This window comes from Colletotrichum spaethianum (assembly GCF_022836535.1).
Source record: "Colletotrichum spaethianum MAFF 239500 DNA, contig01, whole genome shotgun sequence".
Taxonomy (NCBI): Eukaryota; Fungi; Ascomycota; class Sordariomycetes; order Glomerellales; family Glomerellaceae; genus Colletotrichum; species Colletotrichum spaethianum.
The window spans coordinates 2,390,479-2,415,265 of NW_026054771.1; the positions used below are offsets into that span (position 1 = coordinate 2,390,479).

The following is a 24,787-nucleotide window of genomic DNA, read 5'->3' on the forward strand; positions in this document are numbered from 1 at the left end:
GGTCCAAGGACTCGTCGGCTGGCCGTTAGCGGCAGGTTGCTACGCTTGCCATTGGAGAGAGAGAGAGACAGCAGATGATGCGTGATAGTACGTACCGATGCATGAAGATGTCAGGTAACAACGATGGATTGATTCATGGCTTACTCGGTTCTTTCCCGTCGTCACTCCGTCAGTGACATTCTCCTTCCCGCCTTGGCCGACCGTACCTTGCCTCTGCTTCACACTTGCACCAGCACCATCACCGGCGTCCGCCCGCACTTGCCCTTCGAACTAAACTCGCAGTTGCCCAGCGAAGGCAGCGGACAGCCCACTGAATGAAGCTGGCGATGCCCTACACTCCATCGTCTCGATCTAGCCTAGCGGCTTCGATCCGGCGTGTCGATTGTTCGACAGGCTGGGCAACCCCTGGGAAAGTACGCTAACGAGAGCGTCGCTAAGCAGGGGTAGGGACGGCCTTTTGGTTTTTTTTTCCCCCTCCTTTCCTCTTGTGTGTAAAGTTGGGGGATTTTTGGCGCAGTTCCCGTTGGAAGAGCAAACAAGCAGAGCAAAGAGGCTTTCATAGACATCCCCACCGTCCTTTTTCGTGACCCGCTCTGGTCGGGACCCCCCCGGTCGTGGGTGCGCCACCTGGAATCGTTGAAACATCAGCCCAATGACCGACCGTAGCAACAAAAGAAGACAAGGCTCTCCAACGATGTCTCGATGGACCTAATCTACCATAGGTAAGAGACGCAGTTTCGGACGCCAAAAAAGGACTACGAGCTCCACTACTTGCCATACTTGACGATCCTCAGGGTGTCTTCCAACTACTCATTCGCCGCGGTGTTGGCCACCCACTCTCCCCCCCTGGTGAAATCACCGGCGCGCGATTAGGCCACCGCTCTGCAACCGCCGACATGTACTCCCGTCATCGCCGGTCCTCCATAAGGCTTTCTCTCTCCTGGTTGATCGCGCCCCCACTGCTAGTCTGCTAATGTTTTTTTTTTTTTATGGACTATCTCCCGGGAGCCATGAAGCCGCGACCAGCCACAACACTAAGCACCGGTACGTGCGGGCGGAGGGACGTCACCGTCTACACTGGTCGCTTCCGAGCCTGACAAGCCTCCGAACGGTTGACCGGTCACCGGCTGAGAGTCGAAACGTACCGTTTGGTGTGAGTGTTCCCGAGCTCGTTACTAGATTGCTGTCACAACCTTCCGGTACGTGCTACTAATTCCATGATACAACCTAGCCTGCCAACATGCACACTACCACTACCTTGCCTGCATCAGGATGGGGTACCTGAGCTTCCGGGTTGACTAGGAAGAGGCATCGGTGATGGGTGACAAACACGCTACGAGGAGACAGCCAAACCATGTCCCAACTACGGCTCCAGCTCGTATTCTCTAGGGTTTCCCGCCCGCCCTGATGGGATGGGGTCGGTGTATAGATGGGCGGATAATTAGATGGAGGCTTCATCACTTCCGCGGCCCTCCGACCCGACCAGCAACCATCGACCGCCAATACGCCTCGCTGTCGTCGTCTTCTGATAAAGCCTGCCTCGCTCTACCAAGATCGCGGTTCCTGTTTCCTTCCCTCCTCTCCTCACCCACGGTCACTACGAGTAAATTGTCCCCTCGCTTCAAAGCAGCTACTCGAATTTCATAGTCACGGCCATTCAGTTTCAAAAGAACAACCATAATCGACATGCGCGGCCTTTACGTAGGACTGGGCGCCATTGCCCTGGCGTCCGTCAACGCCAATCAGTACCCCTTTTGCGTATGTTTCTCCACTCTGCGACATTCACCTCCGTCTTCTTCGCCTCTCTACTCATGCCTTATATGCCGAGATGGATCATGTCACCGGACCCTTCCAAACCGAGAACGGTTGACTAACATTCCTTAGGAGGAAGACAACTGCTACCGTAACCTCATTGACGAGCGTTTTGAGAAGGAGGCCAAAGTCTTCTGTGTTGAATTCTTGCACGGAACAACCACCGCTGCCGCGGCTGTACCCACCGACTTCAACAACTGCGAAGGCGATATCAAAGCCATTTCCTCTGCCTGCTCTTGCGTTACCTACAGCTTGACCAACACCGTCTCCACCACTACGAGCAGTTCTACCCCGTGGACTACCAGCACAACGGCCACCTCGACTACCGTCAGCATAACTTCGTCGTCCACAACTTTCTCATCCACAACGTCCTCAGCCACGACGTCCTCGTCCACAACATCCTCATCCACAACATCCTCGTCCACAATCTCCTCGTCTACAATCTCCTCGTCCACAATCTCTTCATCCCTGACGTCCTCGTCCACAACCTCCTCATCCACAACCTCCTCATCCACAACCTCCTCATCCCCGACGCCCTCATCTACCACCTCCTCATCCACTACGTCCTCGTCCACGACGTCCTCATTCACAACATCCTCGTCCACAATCTCCTCGTCTACAATCTCCTCGTCCACAATCTCTTCATCCCTGACATCCTCGTCCACAACCTCCTCGTCCACAACCTCCTCATCTACAACCTCCTCATCCCGACGCCCTCATCCACAACCTCCTCATCCACAACCTCGTCGTCCACGACGTCCTCATCAACGACTTCCTTGTCCACAACCTCCTCATCCACAACTTCCACATCCCCAACATCCTCGTCCACAACCTCATTGTCCACAACCTCCTCATCCACAACGTCCTCGTCCACAACCTCACCATCAACAATTTCCTCATCCACGACTTCCTCGTCCGTGTCTTCCTCTATCACGACGCCTTCGGTCACGACTTCCCCCTCCACGAGTGTGGTCGTCTCGACCAGCAGCACAAAGGAGACCTTTACTAGCACAACGACCACCTTCACGACGAGCACTTCCTATCTTACCAACAGCACACCAACCACCTCCGATGCGAGCGCCGCTCCCATTGCCAGCAGTATCGAGGAGACCTCTACTAGTATACTATCCACCTCCAAGACGAGCACTTCTTCCGCTCTGAGCAGCACAGCGGCCACCTCCAAAACGAGCACTTCTTCTATTACCAACAGTACACCAGTCACCTCCGATGCAAGCGCTGCTCCCATTGCCAGCAGCATCGAGGAACACTCAACCAGCCCTCTTGGAACTTTGAAGGCAACCACCTCAACTGTCGTTGGCAGCACCGCCGTGCCGATTGAAGGCGTCACTACATCTGCCGCAGTTAACAGTGGCAACGGAATCATCACCATGACCGAGAAGCCTCTTTTCACCGAGATCAGCACCATTGAGCTCACCACCTCAACTGTCTACACCACACGCGTCGAGACCTTGACCCTATGTCCTCCTACCGTCGCCGATTGCCCTTACAGTCCCATCACCACTACCCTGACGATTGCTATCTCAACCACCGTCTGCCCTGTGGTTGGAGAGCCTACCCAGCCGGTTCCCGTTATCCCAACGACCAGGATGACCACTTCGACTATCTACAAGACTCGTGTTGAGACCGTCACCAGTTGCCCACCCTCGGTCCCCGACTGCCCCGACCGACCCCACGTCACGACCAAGATAATTGCTATTTCCACGACTGTGTGCCCTGTCTCTGAGGAGTCCACAGACGCTGTGTCCACGCCCGCCGTCCCCCAGCCAACGTCTTGGACTACCTCGATCATCTACACCACCAAGGTCCACACCGTGTCTGCTTGCCATGGCAATACCACCAACTGTGTCAACACTCCTCGCATCACTACTGAGACGATCCCGGTCTCGACAACCATTTGCCCTGTAACTGAGAGCATGCCTTACACCTTCACTACGATTCTCTCTGTTCCCAGCAGCAACCCCCCCGCGCCGCCTGTCGGCACTCCTTCGCCAGAGACTAATCCTGCCCCTCTTGCAAGCTTCCAGCCTGCACCTCCCCCAGGAACTCATCCCGCTCCTCCTGCCAACAGTCAACCAGCTTCTTCGGCAGAGACTCATACTGCACCCCCCGCAAGCTCTGACACCGGGCCCCTAGCTAGCTCCCAGCCTGCATCGCCTCCGGCTACCCAACCCGTTTCTCCGCTGGAGACTCATCCTGCATCTCCTGCGAGCAGCCAGCTAGCTCCTTCGGTGGAGACTCATCCTGCCCCCCCTGCAAGCTCTCAACCTGCGCCCCCGGCCAAATCTCAGCCTGCACCTCCCCCAGGGACTTATCCCGCTCCTCCTGCCAGCGACCAGCCAGCTTCTTCGGCAGAGACTCATCCTGCACCCCCCGCAAGCTCTGACACCGGGCCCCTAGCTAGCTCCCAGCCTGCCAGCGACCAGCCAGCTTCTTCGGCAGAGACTCATCCTGTACCTCCTACTAGCAGTCGCCCTGCTCCTCCTGAGAGCACTTCTCCCACTGGCTCTTCTCCCGCTGCCACTACGCCCGTCGCTGCTCCCACCAAGACCACTTCTACCCCCGTTCTGGTCAGCGGAAACGCGGCTGATCACCTCAGCTCCGGTATGCTCGCCGCGGCTGCCGGTGTCGTTATTGCTGCCCTCCTTTAACTGTCTTCACGTTAAAAGTGTATGGGCTATTAAGTTGATTGAGAGTCATCTCACAATGCAAGTATTGTGGTTAAAGTTAAAATTGAAGGGAAAAAAATTCTGACGACAAAGAATATGAACGTGGGTCATGTCAAGCATGTTCATTGTAAGATTGTAGTATGTGTACATAATTTAGAAGAGGCCTGCCATCATGCGGCCAAAATTTAGAAAGGTTTTATGTTCCCTGAAAAGCCAAGAGATCAAGTGCATGATGGGGAAAAAAGCCAAAAGAAAAATCTTTAACAATCCAGTATATGGGAGTTTGTGCGTTCAAGAATGGTTTGCGTTGGAAAATGAGCTCATGTGTGCCCATTTCTAAGCTAGTTTACTTAAGTGGTGTCAAGGCAACCACAATTGATGCCAGTCTCTCTCCGTTACACAACGACCAAACGCTGTTTCATCAACACCAACTCAACTTGGTGAGTCCAACAAGATGACGGATGACCTCGCGAACCGATGATAAGCCTTAAACCTTGGGGAGGGTGGTTAGTTCCGGATCAAGTCGAAACACATTAAGCTACCAAAGGCTGGTGGGGACGCGAAGCTAGAAGGAAGACTCCAGAGTCACGATGGGCACCAGAACGAGACATACTGCCTACATCCGAATTCCTCGGTAGACTATCCACCATGTAACATGCGGGCTTCCCTTCTCCTTCAGCCTCCTTTCCAGAGTTGGGAATCTAACAGTGTTCACTCCTCGGGGAAGGGGGCAGCGGCTGGCCATTCAGGCGAGCAAAGACGCACTCTCTCCACCCTATTGACCAGTCGAGGTCAGCGTTGGTCCAGAGTTCGATAATAGAGGGAGAGGAGAAGAGCAAGGAAAAGCAGTAAGCAAATAGCAGTGGATTGTAGATGGAGTGTAGACTAATGAGAGGAACACTTGAGAAGGTTTCTTCTTTCGTAATGATTACCGTTGAATTTTGCCATCATGCGTTGCTTCCGCAAGGAAAACACAAGCCCTATGTGGTTGGAGATTGGGAAGGCTGAGAGAGGTATAACGAATGAGAAAACGATTACTTACACATCAACCAGTCAACGTAGGCCTTAATGACATTAACATAGGTGTAGGTGATGACTGTGATTGAGTACGAGGTCAGTTAGCAGCCTCTTATCTCCGTGGAGGCATGTGTGAAGGAGGAAGTAGGAGAGATATCATCAGCCGAATAGCGATTGTAGGTATCTAAAGGTTGTGACGGCCCGTGTCATTATAACGAAGAGGTCGTCTATGATGGAGTGTGTTTTCGTCATGATGCAGGAAAATGGGAACTAGCAGTGGTGGGATAAGGAAGGAATCACGTACTCTCGCCAGTCTCCTGGCAATGCTTTGTGACGGCATCATGGAACATGCCGTACATGTCGGACAGAGTAACGGGGGCGGTATCCATGATAGATCCGACATTATTCCAGAGATCGTTGTCGCCAGACATGCTTGGTGCTCGGCTGGGGTTTGGTAGTTGTAGATGTGCGAGATCTGGTAATAAGTGGGAGGTTAGTGAAGCTTCTACTGAATTTTGGGACAAAGACACTGAAAGCGGAAAACCGAGCTTAGTTCAGATCTACTGCAAGTTTGGTCGCTCATAGACGCGTAGTTTCGGTGCAAGCGAGAGGTTTGGTCATCATGGAGAGCTGGTGATGTCGTGTATGTGGCGTAGATGGAGTGAAGAGGAAGATGCTTACCGCAAAACGATGTGGGGTTGCAAGCAAGAGTTTGCAGTGCAGATTCTGGTAAATAAGGTGAAGTTAGCGGCTGACCAAAGGTACCGATGACATATTAAATATCGTAGGCCAGGGGGGAAAAAGACAAGACTCTATCAGAACATTGATGGAAGTCTCTCAAGGACTTGCGTCTCGGATTTCGAGCAACACATTCATCATCATGTAGAGCTGCCGTAGTGCTGTGGAGGCGACTATGAAATAAGAAATGTTGATTGTGAATCGGGAACTTACCCAGTGAGGATGAGGCTCTTTAGACGAGTGTAAGGCGAGAGGACTCACTGCGCAGGATTAAGACTTCAGGAGAAGTGGTGGGTGTTTTAGTAACAAACTAGCACAGAATGCAAGTACTGATGCAGTAAGAAAACGTCAGCGAGCGCATTGAAAGTTACGGTGTAAGCAATGCAAAGAAGCGGGTAGAAAAGGGATTCGAATCAGACGGACACAGGAATAAATTCAAGGACACGCGGTCTCAGAAGTCTTGCAAAATTTGGTCATCATGTGAGGCAAACGACGCCACGAAAGACAACGTTGGAGTTTGACGGGAGGAGGATTATGACTTACCAAAGACACTTGGGCTACAGAAATGATGATGCTTCTTCGGTCGGTGGTATTGACAGAAAACGTGCCCTGCGGGTTGTTCCATATATTAGCAAAAGACTCCTCAATGACGAAAAGAAGAACAGAAATAGGAGAGAAGAGGCTTGACGCAAACAAAGGATGCGTAGAAAATCAAGGACTTGGGGTCTCAAAAGTCTTGCGAAGATTTTGTCATCATGGTAGTCCATCGGTGCCATGATAGCACCGCAAGAAGGGAGGCAGATAGAGAGTTGTTACTCACCACAAGTGGCCTAGGCGTTGGAATACAATACACCCGCTATTGGCCAAGCTTCGACAAACCTATTTGTTCTGAGGTGACGAATGATTAGCAGATGGAGTGACTGTGTAGTGAGTATATGATAAACCACGTAATGTGGGTAGGGGAAGTGCTAAAATGAGATCTAGTCAATTTATCTTTTACGGACGTTGAACTCACCTCGAGTGATGCGACGTCGACAGCAAAGTTTTTGTTTCGTGTCGAGGCGCCTGCGGATGGGTGAGTCCTGTGAAGATGAAGAGATGTTAGCGAACGGATTCATTATGAGTTTGGGGGTAGGAGCATTAGAGGGAGAGGAGAGAATCTCGATAAGATCATCTGCACACAATTGCTCAGGGACGTGATGTCTCAAAAAGTGTAGAATGTATCATCATACGAGCAGAAGGCATCTTGAAGGTATCGTGAAACTGGATTCGTGAAGATCGTGAAGAAGGGAAAGCTCACCTTTCTCGTCCAAAGCGTGGCAAGACAGATTGGTTGAGAGATCGGAGCGCTTTTAAGAGCCTGAGATCTGTGAGGATGGTGACAAGTTAGCCGGTGGTCCAGCAGAGGGGCGAGTGTGATGAAAAATAGAGAAGCTCTGGGGAAATAGGTAACAAGATATCGTTGGCCGACGCGAAGTCTCGGAAATTTGAAATACTCAGTCTTCAAGGGAAGAGCGGAGCACGTCAAAAAAGACGACGTAAGTAGGACATCAGAGAAATCGGGGGTTACCGTGCGATGAGTCAATGTTTTGACAATGACTGAACTCAGTCGGGACGAATACTGCAGATTGGCCGTTGGAAGCAAGGAATAGGTTATCGTGATGACGGAATATGATGGAGAGAAAATTCAGACTCCAAATAGCTTGAAGAAGAGGCTTGAAACAGACAAGGGCATGAAGAAAAAAAGTGTTTCTGCTTAGTGACGTAGGCGTCAGAAGAACCACGTCACGAATGTCTCTCATAATGAAGAGGAAGTTAGGCAATGACCGCAATTTGGCGATTAAAAGAAACACTGAAAATGCTTACCGCTATTGGAAGAGCGATGCCAAGTGCGACGTGCGGTGGGAAGTGGCAGCCGGGCTGTTGGATGAACTTCTTCTGCAAAGTTTAAGGTGAAGAAGCGAAGCAAACGAGAGCCGAAATAGAGATTAAGAATTGGGTAGCGAGTCTGTTTGTGGAGAAGCTCGAGCATGAAGGGTAAGCCACATGGGTGTAGTGGAATAAAAGACCTGCGACGGGAAGATGGCTCGTTTTCTGCTTGGATAGATCCGACTGGACGAAGAAATGTAGGATGTGAGTGGCGAAGGTGTTCTTGGGTGGATAGTGGAAGGCTTCCCTGATGTACTCTGTGAGAGAAATGGCCCTCCAGTAGGAGTATCCAGAGCCGTTTTGGATTAGAGAACGATGTTTGAATTTCGACAATGAAAAAGGGAAGAGAGATTGTGTGGGAAGGGAGGGAGGGCTTGGAAGAGGGCTAAACTCTCTGGTCGATCTGGTGATGGAATAGACCAGACCAGACGGGGCATGGAGAATTTTGAACGAGGTTTGTAGACGAACAAAGGTTCCGGAAACCTTTGTGCGATCTGCCTCATCTAGCACACACAGCGAAGTTGGTTACCGGTCCGGCAGAGGTTCTTTATTGCGGAGCCTGCGCCGTGTGAACGGCCCCACCCGGTCTGGTGGGCTTCGGAGCACGGCAAGTAGGACTTAGGCCACAGAAACGGTCCACAGAGCTTTCACAAGATGGTCAATAAAAGCAAAGAATGGAATAAAAATGGTCTCAATGACAAAATTAACTTTGCCATCTCAATCTGCAACTGCAAACGATAACTTATAGCCTCTTCTTTCCTTCGCTTGCTGCGATATTGTATAGCAGAACCAGATGTTCGCGAGTTTCACTATGTAGAATCCTCTTCAAAATCGACAAAGCGATCACTTTTATTAGCATCGCATGAACAATTTCATTACATTTTAAATCATTAGCTTCAAGCATAAGGCGCATGTTTCGTTTCGGAATGACCAATATGACTTCTAATTAAGGTTTCATCCTGCTCTCCTTAGTGATAGCAGGGCTTCGCAGTCAGTCATTCATCAGTTTGGCCAGGTAAGGCTGTATTGATATCGTGCCGGAGCTCTACCAGCTCTTTGTTATTACCAAAACGGCCACCTATCAACCAGCTAAATATGCTGTATGTCACCTGCAGACAGCAAAGATAGTTGTCGCGCAGTGTCCTGTTTTAGTGACTCTTATCTAACCTACCAAACAAACAAATATCAAGATCAAAAGTCACTCAAGTCAGAGGAGGTGTTACTGCGCAAGTTTCGCATCGTCCAACTTAAATACACACTCGACTCTTCTACACTGCCTAGATTCAGTCGCCACACGTCGTATCGAGTCACACTTCCAACGAAACATAAAGAGCTGGCCAAAGCTCCACATTAACGAGAAAGGCAACACAACACAAAGACTTGGCATGAAAATGCATCGGCGGCTTCTGCCAGACCGACAGACTATTTGGTCAACTTTTTCAGGCCTCAAAGTTCCCATGCATCTCATAGCGAGCATTTCGCCCGCCTCCATTATGGACTCGAACGTTTCTGAAATCGTTGAGTGGCATCAACACTTGTCAACTTGCGTGCCTGGCAGGATCGATTAAACGTCCGCATGGGACCGAACGGTTCATGCAAGCCGTCATCCGGTTTAGAAGATCAGATTGCAGTGTTCTTGAACGAGATCTAGGTACATGGGGTGGCAAGCGATCAACAAACTTCGACCTCATTGCCACCTGGCTCATCATGCGCGTGCGTGCTAACACTGATCGAATGGCCCGGTCTACCTCCCGCTCGACTCAGTCTCATTGCCCACTTCCATACGCTTCAATGCGACTGGAAAATCAACGGCCGAGGCGCGTAATCTGGGCAGGTCATTCAGAGCCGAAACGGTTTCCTGCACAACGGGCTGCTACGCATGCAAGTCGAGATAATATAAGTCACCTCTAGTCTCATCATTTGACACTTGCCAACTCAGCCGCCACCTGCCTGGCGCTTTTTTAAATCTCAAAGCCTAGCATAACGGTTCGCATGTGACCAGAATTAGTGTCGCGGAGTACAACCTGTAATTAAAACCAACTGACCCATTCGCATTGCCAACGCACAATTCATTTCCATGGCATTTCGCATTTCAGCCATCGAGGCCGTCGCCGGCTTTGTTGCGGACCCCTTAATAAAGCTTTCACGACCCTTTCTTTTTCTCATGCGGCGGGACCTTGGACTTCTCCGAGATTCCGCCTGAGCAAAAATCTTTGTGACGCATCAACCCGACGTGTTCTGCCCTGTGTCACAATCGAGGTCTGAGCACATACACGTCGAGCCAGCGCACCGCCTCCCACCCCCAACCACCTACAAATCTGGTTTGGATTTAATGACCTCGACATCTGTTACAGGAGACCGTTGAGATTGTTTCCATCGAGGGTTCCCGTCAAGCTTAGTCGAAGCTGACATCACACATCATGAAGAGTCTCTTGACGCTTCTCCCGGCGCTGCGCCTAGTAAACTGGGCGCCGCCGGCCCAAGGCGCCGCGGCAACCAAAACCACCACCTCGACAGTCGCCAATCCGTGCTCCGCCGACACGTTCAGATTCCCCACAGAGCTCGAGGGGGCAGACCTCGTCAGCGTGACGGCGGCTGAGGTCAGAGACCTGACGTTCAAGCCGCAGACGCCGGAGGGTCGCGCAGCCATCCCATCGTCGGGCGGTGTCAGCTTCTGTAACGTCACGGTCAAGTATGTCCACACGGGCTTCGACGACGTGACGCGGGTGCAGGTGTGGCTGCCGCCTGCAGAAAGTTGGAACGAGCGGTTCGTGGGCGTCGGCGGAGGGGGTTACTCGGCCGGGCAGTTTGGTAGTGAGAAAGTCGTTGCAACGTTGGCGCAGGGCTATGCAAGTATGTTCTGACCTTTGCTCTTGCGTCCCTTTCCCTTCCATTATTGACGAGGCTGACGCGTTGCACAGCGAGCTCGACGGACGCCGGGCATGACGACAAGACGTGGGAGCAGGCGCCGTGGGCGCTCAAGAGCGACGGCACGATCAACGAGCGACTGCTCGTCAACTACGCACACGTGTCGGTGCACGACATGACCATCATCGCCAAGTCCATCGTGGCCCAGTATTACTCGAAGACGCCCAAGTACTCTTACTGGAGCGGGTGCTCGACGGGCGGCCGGCAGGGTATTATCGAAGCGCAGCGGTACCCCGCCGACTACGACGGCATTCTTTCCGGGGCGCCGGCCGTGAACCAGCCGAGCCTGATCATCAGCACGTACTGGCCGCAGTTCGTGATGAACCAGAAAAAGGTCTACCCGCACATCTGCGAGATGATTTTCATCACCCAGCTCGCCATCGACGCCTGTGACGAGCTGGACGGGGTCAAGGACGGCATCATTGCGGACCCCGACAGATGCACCTTCGACCCCGCCAGCGTTGTCGGGAAGGAACTCGACTGCGGAAACATGAAGATGACCATGTCGGCGGAGACGGCCGAGATTGCGCGGGAAATCTGGCGGGGCCCGCACGGCGCAGACGGCAAGCCCCTTTGGCTGGCCAAGGGATACCCCGTGGGCGCGCCCTTCACGGGCCGTTTCGGCCTGGGCAACACCAACTGCAGCGTCCCGGGGCAAGCGTGCTCTGGGCAGCCCTTCAAGATGTCGGTGGAGTGGATCCGAAACCTCGTGTACAAGAACCGGGGCTACGACGTGGGCAAGATGAGCCTCGCCGATCTGGAGGCGGCGTATCAAATTAGCCGGAAGGAGTACGAGGGCATTATCGGGGGCAACAACCCAGACCTGTCGGAGTTCAAGCGGCTAGGAAAGAAGATGATTAGCTGGCACGGGCTATCTGACGAGTGCGTTACGATGCGGACGTCGAGGGACTACTACGACCGGGTGCTTGAGGCGGACACGGGAGCCGCCGGGTACTATCGCCACTACGAAGCGCCCGGCGTGTTCCACTGCTACGGGCTCAACGGCACGTTCTACCCGCTCAAGGGGCTCGACACTCTGCGGGCCTGGGTCGAGGACGGAAGAGTGCCGGAGGTGCTGGATGGGTTCAAGGTCAGCGGGCGCAACGAGAGCGAGGCACCGACGAGGCCGCTGTGCGCGTATCCCTCGGCAGTCCGTTTCAACGGTGGCGATAAGGACAAAAGGGAGTCGTGGAGCTGCGAGAAGCAGCCAGAAGGACGCAAGTGGGATCGAGACGAGCTGTAGATCACGGACTGTCGAGGCTAGTCCGTGGGGTGTAGCGGTGTCAGGGACGGAGAGGCAAAAGCAGGGAACAATTCCGGGTAGTTGGGGCCAATAGGAGGAGCCGGTGACGGGCAAGATCGCCAGGTAGACAAAAGAGAATCAACAGCTTTACAGTATCACACTATGTACAGTCCAGAGGAGCGAGAGGAGACACTTTGGGTTCCGAGAATTGACGAGATTGGCGAACCAATTTACATGATTCGCCGGAGAGCAGTGTGGGCAACTCCGGTGATTCCTCCTACAGCAGTCGGAGTTTCCTCCGCCAAAGGTGAGTGGCTGCTACCGCCGTGTCCGGTCCCCACCTTATCCAGCGGAGTCGGGATTACATAAGATCTTTGTACTAGCCAAGGGTCCTCGACACCTGCAGAAGAACGTAACAGGAGAATCGTTGATTTGTCGAGCTGGAAACCAGAGTCCCGGGCGGATGAGATGAGATGGACATTGATTGGGCTCATGAGATTTGTGCCTTGTTCGCCTGGACAGGCGTTGAACTGTTGTCCCTCCCTGTGCGGCACATTTGCTCCATTTCCCCCTTTTTCTATCTGTTTGTTTGCATTCCGCTACCTTCTTCTCATGCTGCCATGTCGATGTCGCCTCGCCACGGGTGAGCAATATCGCCCCCACACGTTCTCCTTTGAGCGGCGCCCATTGGGGGTTTGAGGTCGCGGGCTCCCTTGAGCCCCCAATGGCGGTTCCCACCGCGGTATGTACGGTGACTAATAACTCTCAATGACTCTTGGTCCTTCCCCCCATTTCCCACGTCTTGCCCTTCTCGTCTTCTGCCAGATCCCCATTGGCGGCTGCGGGCGCACCGGCCTCTCCTACCTTAGCGACTGGAGACCTGCAGTGCACTGGGACCGAGTTTTCAGGGTCCAGCCCCACTCTGTCCGTCCCCACTTTCTGTGCTGACCTGACTTTCGCATCTTTGCCATCCACTGCCATTCCTGTTCCCGCCTAGCCCAGCTTAACAAATCCCATGCTGTGGCTTGGTCGCAAAAGACTGGACGGGACAATTCGCCCCCTCTCCCCGAGCTCAGGCTACGGCAACTTTCCTCTTAACAACCCCCCCATCTCGATCCCGATTTCACGTTCCATGTCTGAAGATCGAGAGTCAACACCATCGATCGGAAGGTCTTTGCAATATCCCTGGTCGCTCACCTCTTCGAACCCTGTGTCCCGCTGCCGCTGCCGCTCCCAGTGTGTGCGTGCGCAGTGTGCCGCCCACCACCCGCTGCCGCCGCCGTCGCTGACCTTGTCGTCATCGACGCTGCCGCTACCACCACCGCCGCCGTCCGTACGATCGATCTCTGCGTCGACGGACCTCCTTCGATCCCTCCGGACCTAACGCGCCAATTCCATTCGTCGCCCGCCCTTTGTAGCCCGAGGGCCCTCGCGGGAATCCCGTCCTCCACCGTGCTTTGCCCACGTGCGAGCCGTTGCCTTGGATCGGCCTCCAGGCCACCGGTTCGTTTGATGCCTTCCGGCCCCTCCAGTCCACGATCCGCTTCCATCCCGAGATCCGAGTCGTCCCCCGCCGCCACCCGTCTCTTGACCGCGACTAACCCGACCGAGTCGCACGGCGATACCAGTAACGATGGACAAGAAGACCCAGGGTCTCCAACGAGGCTATCGTGGAATCATCTCAGGCAAGGCGAGAGCCATCAGCGCGTACGTCTATTCCCAATCTCTTATCTACCTCCTTATCGCACAACCCATCCCGACCCATCCTTTCCACCTCAATGCATCTTGCACATGTCATCATCCTTTTTTCGTCCCCTGGTCTAACATCCGACTTGGCTTGCACAGATTCGCCATGGCGCGAAGCAGTTGCTTCGTTTAACCGAGAATTTCTCTGGCTACAACGGCCCTGGTCCCGCCGGCGGTTACGAGACCACAACCGAGCACCCCTTGCCCACCGACGATGACCTCCGTGCCATGTCGCGGCTTTCACATAGCATCGCCCGTGACATCAGCGAGATCAGGTCCCTCAGAAAGGATGACCCGAATGCGCATAGGCGGAAGCTCGGAGAGAGCAGCCAGCGGCAAGTCGCCTTCAAGAACGATGCGCCCGATCGCGCATCTCAGCCCCCTGGCCGCCGGGGCCGACGCAAAGTCGAGTTCTCGTGTCACAAGTGCCACCGCGTCGACACCCCCGAGTGGCGGCCCGGTCCGGACGGCCCCAGCACGCTATGCAACGTCTGCGGGTTGATATACGCCAAGAGAGAGCGCAAGAAGGAGGAGTCGACGATGCCTACCTTTGGGTCGCACAAACTTTCTTGAATATTTTCTTGTTTTTTATTTTTTTTACCCTTCTAACCACTTTTCCGCGAGTCGATGGACATATGATACGAACGTACGAAGGAATTATTCCAGATTGATCTACTGCTCGGTTCGCGGCACCGAGATGAGGAGCTGAAAAAGAATGGCGCTGGACACTGCTTTTAGGCAAGGATACCCAACGCGCCGCAAAGGGGGGCACGGATTTTTCTGATTTTTTGGGAGGGGGGGGGAGCATTGTTGTTTGGGCTGGTGTTTGGCGCAGATGAAATGGCAGATCATGAATATACCCGACAAGAATCGAACCCGTTCAATCTTCTAAGTCACTGTCACCTCTGTACTGCAACCTCGATTGACATGTTCGCGCCGCTTTGCTCAGCCAAGACGAGCAGTCTCCTGCCACCGAGCCCCGCCGCTAGTCGGCTCGTGCTGCGCTGAGCGATGTCTCCCAACATGGACGGCACATTGTCGTCAGGCTACACAAAGGGCTAATCTCTGTCTGACCTATGATGTCGACTTGTCCGAGTATCACCGTCCGCATCCAACACAACGCAGGATGCTCCTCTGACCGACAAAGACAGAATGCCCATCCCGCCCGGCGCTAGTTCCTCGCCCCCTCTTACGGTTACGGCGGTGCGGATGGACCGGAACTAGCAGGCAATTGACCAGCGGCACAGCTCCAGGCGTCCCCCGAGGAGCCGCGCCGAGGATGCGGGGAAAGTACACGGGAGATCAGTCCCCCTCCATGTCAGCCCATCGGGGCCCCATCCTCGGGACCAGCGACGATGCCACTGGTTCGCCGTTCGGTAGCTGATGTCGCATGCAGCTGCCAGGCAGCATTGGAAATCTCGTATTCCCGTTCGTGTCTTAACCTCATGATCACACCTCCCCTACTATTCACTTTGACGATCCCATCCGCCGTCATCAATGGCTTTACTCTGCCGAGCATGTGTTCGTGTTCGTCCTGCGCATCGTAGCATCGTCACATTGTCTCTCCATCGAGACAGTTTTGGTGCGTAGTCTATCTCACGGGCGTGAAGTGATCGCCAGGCTGAAGGTGATTCCCGGGTCCCACCGGGCGAGCTTTTGCATCGCCTGCTCACGACCCAATTGGGAAGTATCGTGACAATCGTCGATCCACGCTCGTATTTGGACGTCTTGGTCTTGCGCCGTCGCCCGATGGACATTGTTACTGCGGGAGACGTGCGATGGGTTCAGTGGCATGCAGGATGGAAAGACAGCCCACGGATGGGTATATAAGTCGAGGAGGAGCCTGGGCAATTACTGTCCCCATGATATAGCAGTCATCACTCAACCATCAAAGTCTCAATATCCACCTCTCACGGCCAAAACAACTATACCGCACAAGTCACATTGCCCCAACTACTTGACCAACAAGAAACCGCCTCAAGATGCAGCTCAAGACCCTCCTCCCAGTCCTCGCCGCAGCAACCCCCATCGCAGCCCTCGGCAAGGCCATCGTCGTCAACAACTGCATCGCCGAAGTCTCCGTCTGGTCCGTCGGCGGCTCTGTCCTCGCCGCGGGGCCCCTGGCTCCTAATGGCGGCTCCTACGCCGAGACCTTTTCCCGGGACCCCGCCACGGGCGGCCGCGCGCTGAAGGTGACGAGCGCGCGCGACGGCCTGTACACGGGCGCGCCGCAGCTTGTGTTCGCGTACAACCTGGATAACAGCGGCGTATGGTATGATTTGAGCACCGTCTTCGGGGACGGGTTCAAAGGGAGCAAGGTCGTTGTCGCGAGTCGGGAGGCGAGTTGTCCAGCCATTGTTTGGGAGGGCGGTGTCAGTCCCGGGGGCAGTCAGGTCAAGGTCTGCACGGCGGATCAGGATGTTGTCCTGACGCTCTGTGCTTGAGGGTGAAGTTGTTGTCTGGTGTTAAAAACTGGGAATTGGGACTAGTAAGATCGCACAGGAATTTGACCACTGGTGTTTCGACGTCAGGATCGGATCTTAAATTGTGCGAGCAGATGTACTTGGCAGCCATGCCCAATGCTAGTTGATGAACTCTAACGTGTCGTGTTCCACTTTCCTTGACCTTTTCCTCTGCATTACAGCACAAATGAATAGTTTCCCATAGATAGAAAGATTCGCTGTAGCCTGATTCAGAAAAAGACATTGAATAAAACCTTGGGGTGTCAAACCTACTTAGCCTTTGTGGCAAGGAAGACGGCGAAGATGCGTATATTGACAAGTTTTCAATATTGAATCAGCTATTATGTGGTGTCAATTTCTGCTAGTCTTTGGACCAAGATCGGATGAATGTTGCTGTTCTGGTGTAAATACAATCGTTGCAATAGACAAGAACACTAGCTCAGGATGTCGAATCTGTAAGTCGTTCTGTAGTGTCATCACCCATTTGAATCTGTCATCGCTCGTCATGGTCTTTGCTTCAAGACAACTCAATTCGCATTGGTGCTGTGCATTGTCATTTCCATGACCTGATTCTGACGGACAGCCGAAAATAGCATTGCCTTAGTCGGCGATTCGCCAGACGTCTGCAAACTAACAAACCCTATTCAAAGGCTATCGGATCCGTCTTGAATAGCCTATTGCAGGACTTAGACATTGTAACTGAGGACGCACTCGCAATATCATTCCTTGTCAGTGATCATGTTCGGATTTGGCCAAATGTCGGCAAGGGACAATCTGAATTGTTACTAGTGAAACAGCCCCTTGATGCAATTTAAGCCATGCTTTGCCGGATTATTCCTTCCAGATGAGGATACACGTTGCTCTGTTTGCTTTTTTGAATTGTAATCAAACAGAAATCTCGAGTTTTCACCAAGTAGTACGAATGTGAAATGTGTGCAACTCGTTGAAAGTGCCAATTGTTACGATCTGTAGTGCTGAGAGTCGGGTGGCGATTAGCCCGAGACCTTCAGGCCGCTAGCCGGTATGCATCATCTGCATACTCAACTGTATAGTATGTGTGCACTAGCTTTCTGTGATAAATTCTTTGGAGTCTTCACGTTCCTACTACCACATGCCATAAACTATTATATAATTCTCCATATCCTGATGTTCATTGAGAAACTGGGTGTCATTTCCCCTGACACTGACATGTCCTTTCAAATTTCGCCGCGCTCCATTTTGCAGCTTCTGCCCTTTGCCGTTACTGCTAGGTAGTCTGTAATGCTTGTGTGGGTGCGAAAGTAAGTCGACACGTCATAAACCCTGCGTCAAGGATCTGCCATTGTATTCCTCGAGGTGTTTTGGAGAGTAACGTCTGCGCAGAGTGAAGGCACCGATAAGCGAGGAACGTTTCCCGAAATTTATTCTTTATCAGGTGCAGGAACAGTGAGATATAAACCACTTGCGTCCTCAGCGGATGTAACGAGAAAGCTCAACGGTGACTGTGGGTTTGAATAGGGCTGGTGTGAGTAGTTCCCATCGCCTGGCCCACCCTTTCGAATAACCAAATACCAACCATGATATCACACTTAGGTTCTGTGTTGTTTCGGTCTAAGCCAGTATCTCATAGGTACTCTAAAGAACATGTAGACTTAAGAGGCCCCTGTTCGAATCTGGTATTGCATTTTCAAAAGCATCATTTCATAAAGTAAAGTAGAATGGGAAGCTTTTATGCCTGCAAACCGTCGTATTCACGTTGTATTAGCTTCCACCATACAATGGTTGTCTGCAGGCACATCTGTTTTAATAAAGTAAGGATCAAGGTTTAATTTGTGTCTCTGCTGGGCCTTAACTTGCACAGAACGTGGGTATGAAAGTCATAAATCAATGTACTTGTAAGTCCCGGGGCGTGCATCAGGTTATCTGCGGTGTTGATATTCTAGCGTTATCGCAGAAGGAAATGGCACATGTACACTGTTGGCTCCTAGTCACGATAGAGCTGCCATCCTCGGCCTCTGATGTGGAGTCATGTTTAAGGTCTGTAGCCGCCCAGCTGGTTACACAGCTGATTGCAGCAGCAAATCAATTTAAACGATACCTCGGCATTGTTCCCGTGAATTACCGACCTAGAGGGGCTGGACCCAGGCTGAGACCGGGAGGAGTTGGACTCTGGCGCAGGTCGCTGAAGTTGGCGACTCAACCCGGATAGCTGCTGGACACAGCGCTTTCAGCAAAACTCCTTTTTCAACACTTACCATGTGAGAAAGGGCTTAATCGGGAAGACTTTCAAAGTCTCCGACAAACTCACGAGGTGCTCTGGCCTTTTATTGCCGGCGTGGCCGCATCGATGAACCTAGAGGCCAAGATCTTGGCCATGATACAGCGGCCCATAATCGCATAGAAATCACACCTGCCAAGCACACATTCGATTCTTGGCTCCAACAATGAAGTTTTCTCATGCATGCGACACTCTCGCATCTTCGGGGTTTTATTGTGGGTGCCTGGCTCAAGACGAGCAATCTACCAAGGCATATGACTGATGCAAGTCGTCTCGGCTTCCGTTATAACTTGCAGGGGGTTTATATGATCGATGGAAGGGGCTTTTAGCCAGCTTGGAACGGTGGGTCTCCTTCATCTAATAAACAGCTGCGGCTAACGAACGGATTGCGTAGAGGCACCGACGTGGCCTTCAGTGAAGCAGGGATTTATGTGACCTCGCAGATCCTCCTGGTTTCAGGAGGCTGAAACCATGGCCCACAGTGTTCTCGCCTCAGAATGGACTCACTTCAAGTCCGAGTCACCAATAAGTCGTAGAATCACCATAACCAGGTAATACTCGCAGCAAAATTTCAACAGCAAGGCTTGCGCGTCCTGGAAATGCGAGGATTGAAATACAAAGAATACACGTCTCAGTCATCATGGATGACAGCAATCACATCCAGCCCTTTGGATTCGGTCGTCTTGGATTGGTCAAAGATGGTTCGCAGATCCGCAAATCAAAGATGGAATTCGCAGATGCCAGATGAGTGGATTTTTTTGATCGGCCCAGCCCGTCTAAGGGTGGCCCCGAAATACCTTACTCGATGGGACCGGCTCCCACACTTGATAACGCAATTTACTGCATTCATTGCCCCCTTTTGAAACCAAAATGAGATGACATGATCCGATTCCCAAGCCCACGTGTCTGGGAATGGCCATACAGACCCAGACGCGCGCTTCGGACGCTTCGGATCTCTTGGCGTCCCGGCCCCACCGCCGCGTCTGCTAGCCATAAGATGTGGAATGGCGAGGCGGTCGACCCAGTCAGATTTGCTTCATATATGGCACTCAGAGCCACAGATTGTTTTAGTTCATCTGCCCCAAAGGTCCAAACTGTTGATCCCGGTGATCCTCGAACTTTTACGTCTTTCCCGCTTAGCTCTCTCATTGTCGCCACCACGTGCAATCATTCTTACAACTGATCATCATGCCTGTCCTCGATGCACGGCTTATCCAGGCGGGAGTTGTCGAGGTTGGCCATGAGTTGATGAAGAGGAGCGTCGACCACACCGTGCTGGAGACGTTAGCTGTCGGTAAGTTTGTTTGCACCAGCGCAGCGCGGTTGCTCCGACGCGGTTTTTGCTGATCTATAGCCTACAGCGGGAACCTGCATTTTCGGGGTCGGTGGATTCATCTACTGGATCAACCATCGGTAGATGAGTACAGCGCACCTAATGAACGTAAGAAGAGTTGCTCTTGAGACAAAGTCTAGATTAAACACAAGAAGCTAACTCCTGGAAAAGATCAGGAGATCTTCCATATTTAAAGATATCCCGTACCAAAGAACGACGAAAAGAAACCGACGCCAACGTCCGCTGATACACAAGTGCCAGACAGTGGTGCAGGACACCACCAAACCCAACTCAAAAACCGAGCTTGATAATCCGGGCTTGTACTGTCAGCGCTTATGCATGCAAGACAACATGCACACAACTACAACCATACTTAACTTTTCAAGACCAGAGTGTTCATCCGAAAGACTCGCCCGCACTAGACGACTCAGCCCCAGAAAGTTTCCGGTTTTGGTATTAGAGTTGCTTCACAGGAGTTTGGTTGTAATTTTAAAGCGTTTTTTTACTTTTGATACCCTACAATTTCATTCGGCATATTCAGAGTATTCTGGAGGTCCAAAAATGGTACTAAACGTTGGAAGAGATAATACATGATAGAAACTTCTGTTACGATACCCTCATGGTGTAAGTCGATTCTGCCTAGATAGACCGCCTTTCTTTCCACGCGACCTCGCCCGGCTTTGTCAGCGACCCCTGACTTTATAAGCGGCCTTGCGGTGAAACACACTTAGAGAATACAAGCCACTTTCAAACTCATGACCTTACTGCGTACGGCAGGCTCTCAGCGATAAGTCCTTTCTCAGCCTAGAGATGGTGGGCCATAAGCAGTTAATGACCAATTTACAGCGTCTGCAACCAATTTTTTTGCGCTTGTTTCGTTTACTACAAGTCTATGCCCTGATGGAAAAACGAGGATAATACGATTATGGCTCCGAAAGTGTTTCAACTCATGCTTTGAGAGAGCACTGTGTCTAACCTCAACTCTATGAACCACAACAAGCGGGCTCGAAGCACCAAGCCTGCTTCGCGGTCTGGATATCTTTTGATGAGCGCAGGTTTGATCTCATGGCTGGCTTAGTGGGTTGCTGTGTATGCGCTTGGCTAAACAGCTCCAAATCATTCTCAGCAAACTTGTACCTAAGTATTCTCGGATTTTACTGGTTTAAGGCCGCCAAGACAGGCCCTTGGCTCACGTAAGTATCGTGCCTTGGCTGGAAAGCGCACATCGTATGTCGCTGTGGATGCATCTCCGGCTTCAATGCTGAGTGATGTAGGCGTGACTGGTAAACTCTTGGTGCCTGGCATAGTGTGCCCTTTACTCTTGAGCACACATTTTTAATGACGTTGTCATTAGGAGTGTTCGACGGACGGTGGACCAGCCATTTTATCCCAACAGAAAGGAATGGACGTCTTTTTCTTCTCCACCAATCTTTCCAACATCAGCATCGTTAGCTTGTTAGGGATCTGTTAAATTTAATTTAGGTACTAATTTGTAAGTAATGGACTCTCGGTCGCAGCGATCAATCCTATTTTATGTTTTCGGACAAAACGTTGAAAAACAAATAGGAGGCCACGTGTATGTTGGATGTGTTTCTATTCGGAAAAAGTTTGGCAAGGGTCGGTTTACAGACAGGAAGTCAATGGCATACTGACTGGATGAAGGTTTTCTACAGTCAGTATTGCATCCATACAAGTGTGGACTGTTATCGATTGTATGTTGTGCTTTGACACCGCGTCTGATTTGCTCTCATGGAATTGCTTCGGCTTTTAGAAACATCTGTCATACTTGGATAAATATGAACTACTAGATACTTTCAGCTGACTTTCAAGCTATTTTTGAAGGCAAGTGTAGTCAGATATTGCAGACATGAGTACTTCCGTATATGCTTCGATCACCCACAGTCTAGCGACACTAACTGCTCTGCTGGCACTTCTGTCCCCTGGTGATATTGGAGACATATCTGGAATCTCTCCTTAAATCGTTGGGGTAAAGTCACCTCCTTGACGACGAGTATTACATATCCCTGCAATCTAGATGGTGCAACGGTAAGCACGGTTTCTGTAGCAAAAAACAAGATCCGGGGAGGATAAGTAAACGCATTAACATGCGTTAGGGCTTGCGGCCATAAATGGAATCCATCTTCTTCCGTTCGATAACCAAAACACGTCGTGCGTTTTGAATCCAAGTCACACGTTTCCACAAAAGATCATGATATAACAGGGTCGTCATCCTCATGAGAAACGGGTACACTGGGCTTGGACCCGTCGTCCAATGAATGATGTGATAGTGCACGAGCTCTCAACACTAGACAATGTCCCAATCTGGACCTTGTTGTGTCTATGACTTACCTGCAAAGTCCAACTTTAGACATTTTCAGCGCTTGGGTCCCATCAATCAAGCCCGAAACGCAAGACGACACTGAAAGTGACGAGGTGAAACCTCCAGAGGCAGGTAGTCGAGGACGAAAGAGGTTAGATTGCAGAGAAAAGTTAACCAAGAATGGATTCGAGAGCTCAAGGGTTCTAATGTTGTTCTTAGCGAGCTCCTCTGAAAGGTATCGTTTATGTGAATGGTTGTTTACCACACGTACCGGGCGAGTGGCAAATGGTGGAACTTATTCAAGAGCTTCTTCATTTTTGTCTCAGCATCAGCGGCACGTATCATTTATTACACGGCCTTTCACAGCTTTCGGGAGGTGAGTGATATATACCTTTTATTTTCAGAAAACCAATATTGCAAAGTTGTGGAGTCGTTGCATGTCGCAGCAACCGCAGGAACAAACATTACTCCCAGGTACTACCAAAGATAAAGAATGAGCTACCGGGCCCTGTCGATGTCTTTACATTTAGGCAGTACTAAGTTATAGCTCTGTTTCTCATTAGAGATTGACCTCAATTTCTAACGTCCATTTGATATCGTACCGGTTCAAAAGACAATGCATGATCGCATTGGAAGGTGTATGAGAAACTCATGCCACTGAGACTTACATCAAACTATGCTCAAAGCTGGTTTATCACAAAATGACATGTCACTCGTAGCCAAACCTTCAGCGAGCTTATCTAGTGGTGTCCTTGTCTATTTTTAGTAAAATCCATGTCAGGATAGACGCCCTGAGATCTTCGATTTAGTACAAGTAGAAGCCTGGTACATAGGAAGGTTAGATGAGCGTAGAGGTGTTGTACGCAAATGTTAAACGGGGCTTGCGCTTTTGGCTTTGGTTAGTTTAGCGGTAATTGCCTTCAAATCTTTATTTCTCTAATCACTTTCAACACATCGTACTTACTTATAGCAAGGTGTGACTTTGCAGTACCTGTCATGCCCTGTATGAAGATGGCGAAAAGCGACGTCCCTTGAACACTACTAGATTCAGGGTCATTGTCTAAAAATCAAACTATCGGTGTCTTAATGCGCCAGTCTAATAACTGCCGCTGCAATGGTATCTCCAGAAGCACAGTGCAGGTCATGCTCAGCTTATTCTTCCGGCATGCACGAATAGTAATAGCTCCTCCTGATTTGAACCGTGAAACACTCTACACTTCATTTATGAAATAACGAGCCTGGCTGATACCAGATACATCCGCAATGTAACGAAGGCGGCCCCTTAGGTATCGTCTCTGCCTTGGCGTGGCGAAATCGCTCTTCATTGCCATAGCAATCGGCCACATGACAATAAGCCCAGCCTCTCCCTTCAGTGGATCATCTGGCTTGGTTGTGCCACAAGGGAATTGTGACACAATGACTCCGTATCCGTTCCAGCTGCAAAAGTATGGAACTCCGGACACAATATCGTCGATACGAGCGCTCGCTGAACAAGCAAGCTTTTCATACTCCTCGAAATCATCTAGACCTTCTCTTCCAGCTGACGCCAGCCATGAGCTGCAGCGGATCATTGTCGTAATAAGGTTCAAGTGAGAACACCACGTAACTATGTGGAGAACAGCCATGGGAAGGTTGAAAAACTTGTAGACTTGGCCCTCAAATGTAGGCTCCGTGTCGAGCTCTTCGTCGGTCCGATCGAATACCCATTCTGCAACCTCAACCTTCCACTGTGGGTTTGGATTAGCTCGAAGCTGGCTGAGCTCATACTCGAGTTTTCTGCATTTTTCCAGCAATTCGAGCATTTTTTCAACAGCTTCAGGCCCCGGATGATGTGCCTTGGCTATGAGGGAGTCAACGTTCTGCTGTACCTGGCTGCAAATGAGGTTGATATCGACTGTGGCGCGATTTGAGCGTTGGACTGCTTCGTTGTACAACAGCCATGAATACCCAGATAACTCCGCATCTTTGAAGAGGTTTTGTATCGACAGGCATTGGTTGCGTGTCATGGAGAACATTTCCCGGCCCTCGTCCGTCTGAAGACATTTTTGACCACGCATCTGGACAATTTTGGCGGCTCCTTTGATATGGCTTATGTACTCTTTCATGGAGTCTTTGGACATCAAGGTCTGCTATCATCAGCATAAAGATTATAGATACTGTCACATATAGGATACTTACCTCATAAAAAGCAAGCATGAGTACTGCCCCGAGTGTTTGATCATTATCAACCTCCATCGGGTCTGCAATTGCTTGACCCACTGCTCTCAAAGCACTGACATGATGTTCTTGAGCCCGTATCAGAGCAGGGCCTCTCA

The 24,787-nt window shown here is 51.4% G+C and overlaps 6 protein-coding genes across 6 annotated transcripts; 4 read left to right on the forward strand and 2 right to left on the reverse strand.

Annotated features, from left to right (window-relative positions):
• Positions 1 to 1,686: 1,686 nt before the first annotated feature.
• On the forward strand, positions 1,687 to 4,481 carry ColSpa_00652 (uncharacterized protein; the record flags this gene model as incomplete). The annotated part of the gene is given in 3 exon segments (XM_049266864.1): positions 1,687 to 1,758; positions 1,885 to 2,052; positions 2,064 to 4,481. 3 exon segments carry the CDS (start codon positions 1,687 to 1,689, stop codon positions 4,479 to 4,481), a joined length of 2,658 nt encoding a protein of 885 aa, XP_049122821.1.
• Positions 4,482 to 5,533: 1,052 nt separating this feature from the next.
• On the reverse strand, positions 5,534 to 5,947 carry ColSpa_00653 (uncharacterized protein; the record flags this gene model as incomplete). The annotated part of the gene is made up of 2 exons (XM_049266865.1): positions 5,534 to 5,595; positions 5,821 to 5,947. 2 exons carry the CDS (start codon positions 5,945 to 5,947, stop codon positions 5,534 to 5,536), a joined length of 189 nt encoding a protein of 62 aa, XP_049122822.1.
• A 4,656-nt stretch (positions 5,948 to 10,603) lies between these two features.
• On the forward strand, positions 10,604 to 12,354 carry ColSpa_00654 (putative feruloyl esterase; the record flags this gene model as incomplete). Its single annotated transcript, XM_049266866.1, has 2 exons — positions 10,604 to 11,036; positions 11,105 to 12,354. The coding sequence occupies 2 exons, from the start codon at positions 10,604 to 10,606 to the stop codon at positions 12,352 to 12,354; spliced, it is 1,683 nt and encodes a 560-aa protein (XP_049122823.1).
• Positions 12,355 to 13,987: 1,633 nt separating this feature from the next.
• Positions 13,988 to 14,673, forward strand: ColSpa_00655 (cutinase gene palindrome-binding protein; the record flags this gene model as incomplete). The annotated part of the gene is made up of 2 exons (XM_049266867.1): positions 13,988 to 14,065; positions 14,200 to 14,673. The coding sequence occupies 2 exons, from the start codon at positions 13,988 to 13,990 to the stop codon at positions 14,671 to 14,673; spliced, it is 552 nt and encodes a 183-aa protein (XP_049122824.1).
• Positions 14,674 to 16,082: 1,409 nt separating this feature from the next.
• Positions 16,083 to 16,544, forward strand: ColSpa_00656 (antigenic thaumatin-like protein ARB_01932; the record flags this gene model as incomplete). The annotated part of the gene is made up of 1 exon (XM_049266868.1): positions 16,083 to 16,544. The coding sequence occupies one exon, from the start codon at positions 16,083 to 16,085 to the stop codon at positions 16,542 to 16,544; it is 462 nt and encodes a 153-aa protein (XP_049122825.1).
• Positions 16,545 to 23,683: 7,139 nt separating this feature from the next.
• ColSpa_00657 (uncharacterized protein) lies at positions 23,684 to 24,707 on the reverse strand (the record flags this gene model as incomplete). The annotated part of the gene is made up of 2 exons (XM_049266869.1): positions 23,684 to 24,598; positions 24,651 to 24,707. The coding sequence occupies 2 exons, from the start codon at positions 24,705 to 24,707 to the stop codon at positions 23,684 to 23,686; spliced, it is 972 nt and encodes a 323-aa protein (XP_049122826.1).
• Between the last annotated feature and the right edge of the window lie 80 nt (positions 24,708 to 24,787).